Source organism: Oncorhynchus kisutch, linkage group LG5 (assembly GCF_002021735.2).
Source record: "Oncorhynchus kisutch isolate 150728-3 linkage group LG5, Okis_V2, whole genome shotgun sequence".
Classification (NCBI taxonomy): domain Eukaryota; kingdom Metazoa; phylum Chordata; class Actinopteri; order Salmoniformes; family Salmonidae; genus Oncorhynchus; species Oncorhynchus kisutch.
In genome coordinates, this window is record NC_034178.2 from 6,932,386 (window position 1) to 6,947,046 (window position 14,661).

Sequence of the window (14,661 nt, forward strand, 5' to 3'; positions counted from 1 at the left end):
AGTCAACCGTTCTCAATGGACACAAGGTCATTCGTGAGTCTTTCACAAGACACTGCACTGGCCATAGACATATACAATATTTAATAGCATAACACAACAGATTACATAAACTGGATTGACACACTCATTCAAAAAGAGCTGTGAGCAAACCGCGCCGCAAAATATTCTAATGAGCCGGCGCACCTACATTTTAATTATCACTAAAAAGAGCAAAGAATCCTTTTGTGAACTGTAAAGAACCATTGAAGAGCTCAAAGGATTTTTTGAGTCATTATGGTTCCACATAGAACCATCACCTTTCCCAAAGAACCTTTGACGAACCCTCGTTTCTGGTGTGTATCAGGCAAGGCAACTTTTCACCAGTAGAGGACACCATACAACTATAATATAATCCATGTGAACCAGTGTGAAATAAATGGCAACAATTGTAATGTAGAAAACTGTACACTAATGTACTTGTATGACAAACATCGCAAATTCAGACAAACAAAATCACATTTTTATTCATAAAAATCTTGGTAAAAAAAAAACAACACATTCAAATGCACAAAACTTTCCCTAGACATGAATGGTAGAGCACCGTTGTCATTTCCTAGCATGGTTTGTTGACAGCATAGTGAGTTGATACAGGGTTGGTTCTTGGATATAAAATGAGTTGCTCATAGTTTCTGTAAACGTGTTAATACTGGGTCACAAGCTAGATGTATAGCATTATTGCAGGAACATGTGGCACCAATGTTGTTATTCCTCAATTTGAACAAAGCAGATATTACAATTACGCTAGCAATATAAAATCAGTGATCAGGATAAAATAGTTATGACATGAGATATATACAATACATACGGATTCTATCGAAACAAATCTATAGACCATTCTGATTTGGCACTGGAACCATGTATGTATTAATTAATCTGTGAATCAGTGTCTAATACAGAAAGTGGTATTTTCTATTATTTCTTGACTACATTCCTGAGTGAGATTGACTGAATTGTGTGTTAAAATGATGTTATATGATGAGCTATCCATTCATTTTGAATGAAAATGGTAATGTTAAGTTAAAGGCCCAGTGCAGTCAAAAACGTGTTATATATATATATATATATATATATTTCCACGCTATAAGGTTGAGAAATGACTGAAATTTCAGCCTGTTTTGGTGGGTTGGAGTTTTGGCCTTCCATGGTGACATCACCAGATGGTAAATTAGTTAATGGACCAATAAGAAAAAAAGAGTTCCAAACCACAGTAAGGTACTTAATTGTTACCCAGAAAGTATTTGATATTGAGATAAAAACAGCTGCATTGGACCTTTAAGGAAACATTTTACAGAGATTGGCGGTAAAATTAAAGTTCAAATCAGTCACTGGAATTAGTTTAGGAATATTTATAATAAGTGCGTAGAGTTTTAGGTCAAGGGTAGGAGAGAGGAACTAGGGAGTGTCAAAGGAGCATTTATTCAATAGTTGTGTCATAGTGTCATGACTTGACCTCCTTCCATTGTGAAGTACACGGTGCCATGGAACATCAGTTTAAAGACTGAATTGAGCGAGACAACGACAGATGTCTTCTCAGCCTGTTGTGAAGAAACCACATGACAGCATTCACAGAAAACCCATACTTGATGAATATTCAACCGAAACCAAAGATCATTGAAAGAGGAGCTATACAATACCGGCTCGTTCTTGCACACATGTCCTCTGGCACTCCTCCTCTGTGTCGAAGCGGTTCTGGTTCCCCTCACAGGCTCCATACCAGAACTGGGCGCATGCGTTGGCCTGCTTGTCGTAGTACCAGCGCATTTTGTAATCCCGACATGGGCCCTGGTCTAGGACCAGTGCACAGCGAGGGTCCAGAGGCACAAACTCTGACCGGGCAGAACACACGAAGAAGATTGTTAGTGAAGGCCCACTAAATAAACAGACGTATATAAGGATGTAGGGGCCATGGCACACTAGTATACTGATTCTGTTCATTGGCAGATATAGCTAAAGCATCAACAAAATTAGGGTCAATTTCAGTTGGAATCATTCAGTAATTGATTTCGACAGGCTTTGTAGTAATCTGAACGGCTCATATGAATCAACAGACATAGGGTAGACTGCCATGACTACATAGATATAGCACAACGCTCAGCTGTTGTTGGCAGTGGGTCCAACATACCTTTGGGAAGTTTGGGTCGGGGTGCAGGCACTAACTGGACAGAGCCTGAGGACCCAGAGGATGAAGATGACGTTCCTGATGAGGAAGAGGACCCTCTTGTATTTGAAGATGAGGATTCCCTGGCGGAGGAGGACGTGTTGCGGTTCAACGTGGGAACGTCCCCGCGACCAGTCTCCCAATCTGAGGTGTAAACACTTCCATCCTGGCCTCCCTTACGCTGCCCTTTCTGGAGCCGGAGGAATAGAAAACACACAAGGAAGAATGAGGACCAACAAAGTCCTTACCCTATTGTCAATTAGTAACAAAACACAAATACACCGTTTTAAAGCCTGAAACAGAGTAACGAGACCAGTGTTACTATAGTGAGATAATGTACAACAGACTGAGAGGAGACAGTGTTACAATAGTGAGATAATGTACAGTAGACTAAGAGGAGACAGTGTTACTATAGTGAGATAATGTACAGTAGGCTAAGAGGAGACAGTGTTTTCATTAGTTCAATGGAGCATGCAAGTCAGGTCAACTATACATTGACAGTAGATTGTTTTCTGGCAAGTGCCTCTGCTAAATGTCTGTTAATGTGCTGTAAAGACCTGTACTGTGGCAGTGCCAAGGTCGATAGGCTGGGTTAGGTCTACCCTGCCACCCTGACTTTGAGTGCTGGTAGTGGTGACTGTTCGCCTCCCATTGTTGAAGTCCTCCTGGTTGGTGGTCCCATAGCCATTGCCATAGTTCCCATTCTTCCCGTTCCTGTATCCATTGGTGACACGGTTGTATATCCGATCACCGTTCTCGTCTTCACAGAACTTGCTGACTAGCTTGGACTCCAGAGCTGAGAGAGAGCGACAGAGTAACAGGAGTTGTGATGAATCACATTGTACCGGTATTAGCCTTGGAGACTTTGCAGCAACTTGATGCAGTTAACTTGGTACATTAGGTCAATTTACAGACTACACCGTATAATAACAGTAGACCTACTGCTAACAAAGGGGCAGGAGTTTTTCTTCACTATGTCAGCTGACCAGGAACAACTCTAGAGGACAAATATACCAGGGCCATTCAACATTCAGCTAACAGTGTAATGACCTAAAGCGTCATATGACACCACCTACAGATAAAACACTATGGTGTCTTAAAGGAGGCCTGGGTAAGGCAAAAATGTTATAAATATTTCTCATTTTTGCTTTTCGATAGAAATGTCAAATATATGTCAACAATCCTTCCTGCAAAGGACTATTCTACTGATTATATTGAGTGATAATCCCAAAAATCATGGCCTTTTTTGTTTGGGTTTCGTGAGGAATCACTGATGACTACACCAACAAAATAAACCAAAACCAACTGAATGTAACACCAACTTGGCATTTTGCCTTACCTGGCAGTGTGTTGAAGTCATCAATGTGGTACATGTGTTCACTATCAGGGTCTGACGCGATCAGGTTGAGCTCCCTCAGGAACTCTGACTGCGTGGGGTCCGACCTATTCACGATCCCCAATGCGTACATCTCGATGTTGGCTGCGTGCGCCTCCCGCACCGCAATATCCAGCTTCACCGGCTCCCGCTTATCCGTCTGTCCGTCCGTAATAACTATAGCCACTTTACTGACCCCTTTGCGAGAGCTGTAGAAGGCCTCCTGGGTGGCCTTGCGGATGGCGGTGCCTGTGTGGGTGCCCTCACCTATATAAAGGATATTTCGTATGGCCCGTTTGACGTCCTGCTTGGTCATGTGGCGCGTCAGGTTGAACTCTACCTTGCCCTCCAGGCTGTAGAGGACCAGGCCGATGCGGGTGGCGTTGTGGCCCACCGTCACACGGTCCACCAGGGCCGTCACAAAGTCCTTGATGATTTCAAAGTTCTCCGGCCCAACGCTCTCCGAGCTGTCAATGACGAACACCAGCTCCATGGGCCGCTCCTTGCATTTGATTCCGCAACCTGGAAACAATGCAGAGATATACGATTCGGATGTAGAAAGGATGTTTTCCAATGCACTCTCGACAAAGGCCTACTGTATGTTGCAATAAATTTTAAATTATACTACACAAGCACAACAAATAAATGCTTTATTTACCACAAATCTCCTTGATCATTTTAATGAGGTCTTCTCTCTGTGGGTCAAAATCCAGTTTGACATGGTGACTAAATGGAATAAAAAAGACAAATGTGAACTCAAAAGACAGCTAAAGACTGAGAACTTACTGTGAGGCCCATGTCGCCTTTGAATCCTGGTCTGCCCTAAAAGGAAGCAGTAAAACATTGGTCTGATCAGTTTCTACTCTGATTGCAGTTAATTGTATATTACAGTATGTATCCCTGTTATCGAATGAATCTCCCTGATTATAAAAGTGACCCATGACATGACTCACTGATTGGCCAGGAACTCCAGGGTCACCCAAATCACCCTTGACCCCCTTCAGGCCCCTCTCCCCTCCAGAGCCGCGGTCACCCTGTCATAGAGCCAGATAACACAAGGTCAAAGGTCACAAAAGTTCAAATACACTGCCATTTGTTTCAAACCACTGTGTCTGTCGTCACCTTGGCCCCTGGGAATCCTTCCCCTGGTGGCCCCCGAGGGCCCGTCACGCCCTGAGACCCTGCCTCGCCCTGAAAGGGTCCACAAAATACAGAGAAGATTTGTCATGCTCAACTCAACATTTTAAAGAAACAAGAAAATGTTTATTTGCTTGCTTAGTTCGAATTACTAGACCTACCTTTGGGCCCTGAATACCCTGCCCAGGGGGCCCCGTTGGCCCTGGTGGGCCCGGTCGTCCAATGCCACCCTAGAAATGAGCAGAAGTTATAACAATATGTACAATAGTAATTAAAAAGTGTCAGCACAACACAACATAGCCCAACCACACTGCACTACCTGTGTCAAACCTAGCTAGTCACACAAAATAAGCTAAGCCAAGGGACAAATCCTTCACTTTTCACTTAACAAACCTAGAGTTAAAAAGTGACCTGATCTCACAGGGCAGCCGTTTCACGAGCAGGCAATTTCACAGCTTGACTGTCTCTGGCTTTACTGTTCATAGCCTGACACACATTAGCAAGCTTACTGTAGGAGCCCAGACCTACTGATGTGATGGACAGGGCTACCTCAACCCTCAGGTCTGCCCACTCCCTAGGGCTTCTGGGGCTATAGGAGATGAAAAGCCTGGAGAGAAACCTGGATGTAATATTATAAGCTAGACTGCCGGCTCTGGGTATTGTGTTGGTTATAGGCACCCTGGCCCCAATGGTTCTCATTAGACCCTTATGTTGGGATATATTCACATGTTCTTGGAAGTGTGTTAAAATGATATATGTCCTGTAAGAATGAAACGCTGATTATCGCAGCCTTTGAATACAAGGTCCCTGGGGATATGTGTTCACACGTACAAGGTGGATCTGAAATGTGGAGTCTGCCAGCATGAGGTAATACTAGTATCGATCACCATGACTCAGTGGGTTTATGATGGCGCTGAAAAAGGCTAAATCGGTTTCGCATCAGAGCTGGGATTGATTCTTTGCCAACTGTTTAGCAGGTCAGCTTCTTCATGTCAGACTACAATACATACCGGTAGACCTTGTAGCCCCTCGCCGGGGGGGCCTGCTAAACCTGGCAAGCCCCTGAAGCCAATATCGCCCTAAATGGGAGAAAACACACGGCTATCATGATGTCCTCTGCTAACTGAGGTCTTCTGTTCACCCAGGGCTGTTGTCACTATCCAAAATAACCCAGATCTGACACCCTCACACGGAACCATATCTTTACCTTCGGTCCAGGGATGCCCAGCCCCTCCAGGCCTGGTTCACCAGGAAGCCCCGGGAAACCAGGAGTTCCCTACAAACCACAGGTAAACACTGGGGTCAACACTGGTACAACTCATGCAATAGCAACACATGAATAAGCAGCAGTGTTGCTCACTGTAGGGCCAGGATAACCATCGCCTTTGGGCCCAAATGGACCAGACGGACCAGGACCTCCACGATCACCCTAAGAGTTTGTGATTAAATAAAAGTACATCAAGATTCAAGTAAATAAATATCAGTACATGAATGAATTACGCTGATTATTCCGAAAAATATGTAAATCCTATGAATTATTCCCTATTATTCTAATAGTGTGGCATAGTGTGTCTCACCTTAGGACCAGGCAGCCCGTAGCCTGTCTCCCCTAATGGTCCAGATGGACCAGGTGGGCCAAGATCGCCCTGAGACAAGAGTTATAATATGGTTAAGAGACAGTTATAACATGGTTATGATATGGCATAAACCTCATCTACATGGTAAATTGTAGGCATTTTGGGACAGAGGGCTGTTACCTTAGGTCCTATGATGCCCCGCCCTGGGAGTCCTGGCATACCCAGTCGACCTGGTGTCCCAGGCTCCCCCTAGAAGAGGTCAGAGGTTAGAAGTCAAAGGTTGCAGTGTGACCACATTACACTGCAATACAGAGTGTTGACTGATGATAATTGAGGACAATGTCCTCACCTTTGCTCCAGAGGGCCCGGCAATTCCAGGAGGCCCACCCAAGCCCCGAATGCCCCTCTGGCCCTGGTCTCCCTATGTAGAGAGACATCATTCGTCAAAGAAACAGCACAGAAAAGCAACCTCGGAATACCACAGCTGTCCAGATTAATGAAGATTAAAATCTTGAAGCAGGAATGTGAGGAGTAAAACCTGGAAATCTTCTTACCTTCTCACCCTGGGTGCCAATCCCCGCAGCTCCCTCTGGTCCCCTCAGACCACCAACACCTGGTTCACCCTATATAGACAAACACAAACAGACACACAAGCAAAGCATATGAATCCAATGGTCACATTCAAAGAGGTACAGTATCAACCTATGGTGACAGAGAGATGGCAGAAGATGAAATACCTTCTGTCCCGGGGCCCCATCCTCTCCTGGGAGGCCAGGAAAACCAGCCAATCCTGACGCTCCTGGCTCACCCTGAAGAGAGATCGTTGGTTGTCTGTCTCACATTGCATCGACTACATATCCAAATGTGACACCACAACAAGGACAAACTACACATTGCGTTTCCATTGGAGGAGGACTGACTCACCTTAGCCCCAGGTTCGCCAGCCCCTCTCTCTCCTGTTGAACCTAGCTCCCCTGGTAAGCCCTGGTCACCCTGTGGATGAGAGGAGCACCCATACACAGACATTAGCATTAGCGATCGCCTAAACATACCATAACCACAATTGATCCAAAAGTAAAGTCAAGGAAGAAGCATTCACACACAGACCTTGGGCCCTGGATATCCATCTCCTTGTGGACCCCTGCCCCCTGGTGGCCCCCGAGGCCCCTCCATACCCTGGTAGGACAGGAAGCACAAAGTAGGCACATTAGGACAGTAATCCATAAACTATGTATGGGTGATACTTGGTGAAACCTGTAATAATGAATAGGTGGGCCTACGTACCTTCTCCCCCTGAATACCCAGCCCTGGCAGGCCGAGAGGCCCTGGAAAACCTGGAGGGCCAAAGCCACCCTGAGGGTCACAAAGAGAGTCATTTTTGGCATCATAGCTATAATTACACCAACACAAGCTTGTGGATGTGTTACAGGAACAGTGAATTAAATAAATATACAAAAAGTACATATACATACATATATATTAGTTTGGATATTCACCCTTTCATTAACTGTTATTAAATGAAGGGAAAGTTGTCAACATAACACAAATACTGTGCTAAAAATCCTCCTGCTAGTCACCTTGCTATTAAATATTGAGAATGTTCATGCAATTCACTATTTTGATAGGCAATAAAGTAAACCAACTCCAGATCCAATGACCCAGTAATACAGTGGGGCAAAAAGGTATTTAGTCAGCCACCAATTGTGCAAGTTCTCCCACTTAAAAAGAGGAGGCCTGTAATTTTCATCATAGGTACACTTCAACTATGACAGACAAAATGAGATTTTTTTTCTCTCCAGAAAATCACATTGTAGGATTTTTTATTTATTTATTTGCAAATTATGGTGGAAAATAAGTATTTGGTCACCTACAAACAAGCAAGATTTCTGGCTCTCACAGACCTGTAACTTCTTCTTTAAGAGGCTCCTCTGTCCTCCACTTGTTACCTGTATGAATGGCACCTGTTTGAACTAGTTATCAGTATAAAAGACACCTGTCCACAACCTCAAACAGTCACACTCCAAACTCCACTATGGCCAAGATCAAAGAGCTGTCAAAGGACACCAGAAACAAAATTGTAGACCTGCACCAGGCTGGGAAGACTGAATCTGTAGTAGGTAAGCAGCTTGGTTTGAAGAAATCAACTGTGGGAGAAATTATTAGGAAATGGAAGACATACAAAACTACTGATAATCTCCCTCGATCTGGGGGTCCACGCAAGATCTCACCCCGTGGGGTCAAAATGATCACGAGAACGGTGAGCAAAAATCCAAGAACCACACGGGGGGACCTAGTGAATGACCTGCAGAGAGCTGGGACCAAAGTAACAAAGCCTACCATCAGTAACACACTACGCCGTCAGGGACTCAAATCCTGCAGTGCCAGACGTGTCCCCCTGCTTAAGCCAGTAAATGTCTGAAGTTTGCGAGAGAGCATTTGGATGATCCAGAAGAAGATTGGGAGAATGTCATATGGTCAGATGAAACCAAGATATAATTTTTTGGTAAAACCTCAACTCATCGTGTTTGGAGGACAAAGAATGTTGAGTTGCATCCAAAGAACACCATACCTACTGTGAAGCATGGGGGTGGAAACATCATGCTTTGGGGGCTGTTTTTCTGCAAAGGGACCAGGACGACTGATCCATGTAAAGGAAAGAATGAATGGGACCATGTATCGTGATATTGAGTGAAAACCTTCCATCAGCAAGGGCATTGAAGATGAAACGTGGCTTGGTCTTTCAGCATGACAATGATCCCAAACACACCGCCCAGGCAACGAAGGAGTGGCTTCGTAAGAAGCATTTCAAGGTCCTGGAGTGGCCTAGCCAGTCTCCAGATCTCAACCCCATAGAAAATCTTTGGAGGGAGTTGAAAGTCTGTGTTGCCCAGCAACAGCCCCAAAACATCACTGCTCTAGAGGAGATCTGCATGGAGGAATGGGCCAAAATACCAGCAACAGTGTGTGAAAACCTTGTGAAGACTTACAGAAAACATTTGACCCCTGTCATTGCCAACAAAGGGTATATAGCAAAGTATTGAGATAAATAAGTATTTGGTCAATAACAAGTTCTCCACCATAATTTGCTAATAAATTCATTAAAAATCCTACAATGTGATTTTCTTTCTCATTTTGTCTGTCATAGTTGAAGTGTACCTATAATGAAAATTACAGGCCTCTCTCATCTTTTTGAGTGGGAGAACTTGCACAATTGGTGGCTGACTAAATACTTTTTTGCCCCTCTGTACATGCATGCCTCATCTATAAAATGCCAGCTTGGCTCACTTTATAGTGTCAACGGAGCTGTTATAAAGTTACATGGCGTAAACACAGAATGTTAGCTAACTGCATTCTTGCTGAAGGATTGCACTCATTATATGATGAAAGCACTTGCCAATATCCCACGGATGAATTTCACCACAAGGCTAAACTTGCCAAGACTAATCTGACTAAGAACAAACACCATTTTAAGGTCAATTAATGTTTAAATCTGTGAGAATGATCATCAGCTACCGGAATTCTATCGCTGTTTGCTTCATTCATAATGGTGTAATTAAGCAATAAGGCCCAAGGGGGTGTTGTATATGGCCAATAAACCATGGCTAAGGGCTGTTCTTACGCACGACACAACACAGTGTCTGGACACAGCCCTTAGCTGTGGTATATTGGCCATACATCACAAACCCCAGAGGTGCCTTATTGCTATTATAAACTGTTTACCAACATAATTAGAACAGCAAAAATAACTGTTTTGTCATACCCGTGGTATACGGTGTGTCAGCCAATCAGCATTGAGGGCTCGAACCACCCAGTTTATAAACGTCATCAATTCATATCCCATAATCAGTGTGGGACCGTGATTATATTTCTGACTGTACACACTTTGTTCAGGTAGAATGTGGATGCATCCCAATAGTGTTAAGTAGCTTCCTCTCCTTGTCTCCTCCCCTTTATCTGAAAACACAGACTAGGTGAAAGCAAAAGACAGGAACCCTTCTGAACCAGGACTTTCCATCCACCTGTCCAGACCTTTAAAAAACAATGAAGGAAAAGAGATGAGGCCACTTTAGACAATTGACATGAACCCTTTACATCAGCCTTTACTTCACCCATGAACTTTCTCACAGCACAGCATCCAGGCCTTGACCCCTGTGTGATTCATCAGCACACAGATTCAATAGAGGCCTCATATATAACCTCAGTCTGAATGAGACCCAGACGCCAGTGCTTCTGGCCACTCCTTACCCAAGGCTCTTTATGTGTTCCTGGGGAACACTGCGTGTTTGTATGAAGGCCATTCACCCAGATGTAGTTTTACAGTCTATACTGTACCTCGTCTCCTTTGATTCCAGCGCCGGGCTGTCCTCTGGGCCCCCTCGGCCCCTCCAGGCCCCGGTCCCCCTGCGGAGGGAGAAACACAGCTCTTTAAAATTATTTTCAACTCTGCAGTCTCTCACACACCCGAGAGAGAAACTCACACCAGCCATACAGTGAAGGCAGAATCCCAATTTGAGATGTGCCCATAACTCAGACTTTCATCTACTGATGTCAATGAGTGATATAGATTTCAGATTAGGATTCTGCTTTAAGAAAGATAACAGCAACACTGACAGTTATTAATTGATGGGAAAACAACCATGATCCCCTTAACCAACAACCACAAGGCTGATGGGAACAATGGAACATTATGAAAATGTTAAACTGAGCTTTTCCTTACGTCTTGGCAAAAGGTTCAAGCATTCCGTTGTAATTTGTGTTTACGTCTATCTATGTGCCACGCCGAGGATGGTTCGCAAGGTGACAACGGACGTTCGTTTACTGTGTCTGTTCCTGCGTGAGAGACAGGAAGTCTAAACAGGAACGTGAAAGGGGTTCTGGAAACTTCTTCAGATATCTTCCCAGCCTTGCATGCATCAACTCTGGACCTCCAAGGAAAGTTCCAGGGAGACCACACAGGTCGAGGCGGGTTCTGACAGAGGTTGAGATGCTGGAGGACATGTTTAGTGTTACTCTCATTTTTCCAGCGAAGGGCTTTGGCACTGAGCGTGAGTAGATCAGCACTGGGGGAGATGGAAACCACAGCGACCACCTGAATGTCGTTGAGTGTTCTTTGTACTTAGTTACTGCAGGAGTCAGGCTCCGACTTGAAAATGATAGAAGACTAAAATAAATAAACATGGTGAAGGACTTTACACAATAATCATATTTGAAGCAGAGCGAGATATGTGTAAAACATGTCCATTACCTCAGAGGTTACCTCAGGTCTGAGGAGAATACACCCTGCAGCTACAGCATTAGCAATACCTAAGGACAAACCAGCAACATACCTGAACCAGAGCTTAGATATAATGTACTCATAAATCCCCCATTTCTTTACCCCAGCAGGTGTTGATGACAAGGGTAGCAGGAAAAATCTTTTCAGTTCTCATGAATCTGAAACTTGTCTGAACTTGTGACTAGCAACAGAGCGTGTCTGGGGTCAGCCTCAATGCAGGAAAGTAAAAGCCTTGAGGCCATCTCTAATGGTAGACGCTTCTAGATGACTGGTGGAAACTCACAGTCACTCTCTCCAGGGTAAACTGCCAGATAAATATCTCTAATGATAGGATCTGAGTGGACTGAGGTTTCAATGAAAAACATGCAATAAAAAGGATGCATCTCCTCAGTCAGTTGACTAGACTATTATGAGTCAAAGTTGCAACTTCGCCAAACAGAGATTACATTTGGCATGATGTTACTTAAGTGCGTTCCCAAAACGTAATCAAGCGTTGTTTACACAGGCCATTCAGGAATGATCAAAACAATTGTTGATCGGTGTTACCTCACCTGCCACTGGAAGCATAATGTTTTCCTTGTCGCGAAGTAGGCAATATATATCTATATAAAACTGTCATTACCATAACACAGCTCTCTCTCTAAAGGAATGGCATGTTTGCATTGCATTTACAACCATTCTCTTACAAGTCGCAACAAGGGCGTAAGCTACAGTATAACATAATATCTTTTGAAGGCAAGACACGCACTGCAATTCAAATAGCATAGCCGTATCCTGGTAACACTTGAGTTCAGAGGATATGTTAGAGCAGGAAGAAAGAGAGAGGTCTGGTTTGGGCAGATGTGGCCCATGTGTGCCTGAGCAACCCAGTGAAAAGCAGATGGACTCATTTCTTCCTTCTGGTCTCAGTTGAATGACTCACTCCTTTCATGTTCTACAGGGATTCTGAATAGCTTCTGGGTGTTTCCCAGCCCAGGGCCTGTATGGGTTCACCTGACGTCCTTTGGAACTCTGCCTACCTGCATGCTGGAAGTTACTCCGTAGTAGAACAAGAAATCACTGATCGATAGATCCATTGCATGTGACACCAAATAGAGGTGTAATTCAGATGGACTTTTATGGCGCTGCGTCTTCTCCTATAACCATCATCCATGTGATGTTGCTGGTTTTACAGCCACATATCTGGAGCCCAGACCGGGACACATCTCTGCAGACGCTCAGTCATACCTTTGGCCCGGCGAAGCCTTCTCCTATAGGACCCTTCTCTCCTTGGACGCCCTGTGGCCCTTGAGGCCCCTGTGAAACAAATCAACCAATGGTGAACAGACTTGAATAACCATAGACTCCATACACAGCTACATGAACACCCATTTCACTGAGTCATTTATGAGTATTCATAAATGCAAGCGTACATTGTGGTCAAGTATGCGTACATTGTGGTCGTGCTAACTCACCGGTTGTCCAGGCTCCCCTAAGCCAGGTGGCCCTGGAGGCCCCAGTCGCCCCTGGAACCCCACATCACCCTGCAGAGAGAGAGTGGAACACCCGCGAGGTGAGATACAACAGGTGGTTGGGGGAAAATGTAATTCCCTCATTTTTCAAAACAATGGAATGGAGTGATACCTTGGGTCCAGGAAGCCCAATCCCAGTTTCTCCTTGGATTCCAGGTGGCCCAGAAAGTCCCCGCTCCCCCTTTAAAACACACACACACGTAACCATGCAGGAACAGACACACACACTTCAGTATACAGGAAATTCATATCGAAAAGTGTTTGGCACAACAGCAATTCATAACTCTGTGTCTCTACCTCTTTCTCCTCCACTATGGGCCATCAAGACCAGAACTCTTCGAATGAGGTGACATCATTTCCTTTGAATTCCTCTCATCTCTAACCTCACACCATCTCCATCAATAACCCAGCCATTACCTCACCACATAAACCAATACACACACACACACACACCAAACAAATCACACACACTGACCTCAAACCTTAACTTTCCCCCCCTCACAAATCTTCCATCAATCAAATTCTACTGGGGGGGGGGGGGGGTTCAGGCTAGCACTAGGTGTTCTGAAACTCCTGGAGAATTCCCTCATAGTCAAATCACTATTGTTAAAAGCCATTATTCAAAACACAGTGCCCTCTAATTATTGGGACAGTGAATCATTTTTTTTTCTTATGGCTCTATGCTCCAAAAGTTTGGATTTGAAATCAAACAATGACTGAGGTTAAAGTTCACTGTCAGCTTTAATTTGAAGGTATTTTCATCCATATCAGGTGAATCGTGTTTTTTTTAACAGCACTTTTTGTGCCCCCCCATGAGAAAGTTAGACACACAAATGTCATACCCCCCCAAAATGCTAACCTTCCCTGTTACTGTTATGGTGAGAGGTTAGCATGTATTGGGGGTATGATATTTGTGCATCTTTCTCACTCATCATGATTGATGATTCACTCAGGATGATCCGTAATCATGGTAGCATCTGCATTAATGTATAAGTGTTTAGAAACCTATTCTATTCTTAATTACAATAAAAGTGACTCCAAAATTACACATTACTTAGCATTCATTTTTTTGGGGCTCAAAATAATCTGAAACAGAACCAAAACAAAGAGCAAATGCATTCAAATGTGTAGAGTTACAAGCTTGATGTAGTCATTGTATGCTATGAATATGGGACCATATACTTAACATTTTACTACTTTAATACACATAAGTGAAATGGGGGGGACTATGTACTTAAAGTGCTGTAATTTCAAAACGGTTCACCCAATATGGGTGAAAATACCCTAAATTTAAAGCTGACAGTCTGCACTTCAACTTCAAAATCATTGTTTGATTTCAAATCCAAACTTTTGCAGTATAGAGCCAAAAGAAGATAACATGCTTCACTGTTCCAATAATTATGTATGGCATTCTAATAGCAGTGTGAGAAGACTGATAGTCTACATACCGCACATTTTTTTCTGTTCCATTTCCAACATGTCGTGCGAAGCCAAATGTCAGACATTAGTCTGCCATTCATTTGATCTTGGATGACAGTCAAACAAGCAACATGAAGAATCTTTCGAAACAATTAAGCCTCTGACTGCGA

General features: G+C 43.9%; 1 protein-coding gene across 2 annotated transcripts in view; it reads right to left on the bottom strand.

The window, feature by feature from the left end:
* Positions 1 to 473: 473 nt before the first annotated feature.
* The window catches only part of LOC109890584 (collagen alpha-1(XXVIII) chain), a 34,516-nt gene continuing 20,328 nt past the window's right edge, over positions 474 to 14,661 (bottom strand). For both annotated transcript variants that reach the window (XM_031824320.1, XM_031824321.1), the window contains exons 12-36: positions 13,185 to 13,253; positions 13,016 to 13,084; positions 12,789 to 12,857; positions 10,619 to 10,687; positions 7,571 to 7,639; positions 7,394 to 7,462; positions 7,211 to 7,279; positions 7,024 to 7,095; positions 6,841 to 6,909; positions 6,636 to 6,707; positions 6,467 to 6,535; positions 6,287 to 6,355; positions 6,070 to 6,138; positions 5,917 to 5,985; positions 5,720 to 5,788; positions 4,871 to 4,939; positions 4,695 to 4,763; positions 4,526 to 4,606; positions 4,359 to 4,394; positions 4,231 to 4,267; positions 3,537 to 4,094; positions 2,755 to 2,993; positions 2,162 to 2,387; positions 1,674 to 1,865; positions 474 to 1,574 (exon numbers count right to left, since the gene is read on the bottom strand). In XM_031824320.1, coding sequence (XP_031680180.1) covers positions 1,570 to 1,574; positions 1,674 to 1,865; positions 2,162 to 2,387; positions 2,755 to 2,993; positions 3,537 to 4,094; positions 4,231 to 4,267; positions 4,359 to 4,394; positions 4,526 to 4,606; positions 4,695 to 4,763; positions 4,871 to 4,939; positions 5,720 to 5,788; positions 5,917 to 5,985; positions 6,070 to 6,138; positions 6,287 to 6,355; positions 6,467 to 6,535; positions 6,636 to 6,707; positions 6,841 to 6,909; positions 7,024 to 7,095; positions 7,211 to 7,279; positions 7,394 to 7,462; positions 7,571 to 7,639; positions 10,619 to 10,687; positions 12,789 to 12,857; positions 13,016 to 13,084; positions 13,185 to 13,253 — 2,553 coding nt within the window. In that variant the 3' untranslated portion in view covers positions 474 to 1,569. The remainder of the gene's footprint in view (positions 1,575 to 1,673; positions 1,866 to 2,161; positions 2,388 to 2,754; positions 2,994 to 3,536; positions 4,095 to 4,230; positions 4,268 to 4,358; positions 4,395 to 4,525; positions 4,607 to 4,694; positions 4,764 to 4,870; positions 4,940 to 5,719; positions 5,789 to 5,916; positions 5,986 to 6,069; positions 6,139 to 6,286; positions 6,356 to 6,466; positions 6,536 to 6,635; positions 6,708 to 6,840; positions 6,910 to 7,023; positions 7,096 to 7,210; positions 7,280 to 7,393; positions 7,463 to 7,570; positions 7,640 to 10,618; positions 10,688 to 12,788; positions 12,858 to 13,015; positions 13,085 to 13,184; positions 13,254 to 14,661) is intronic.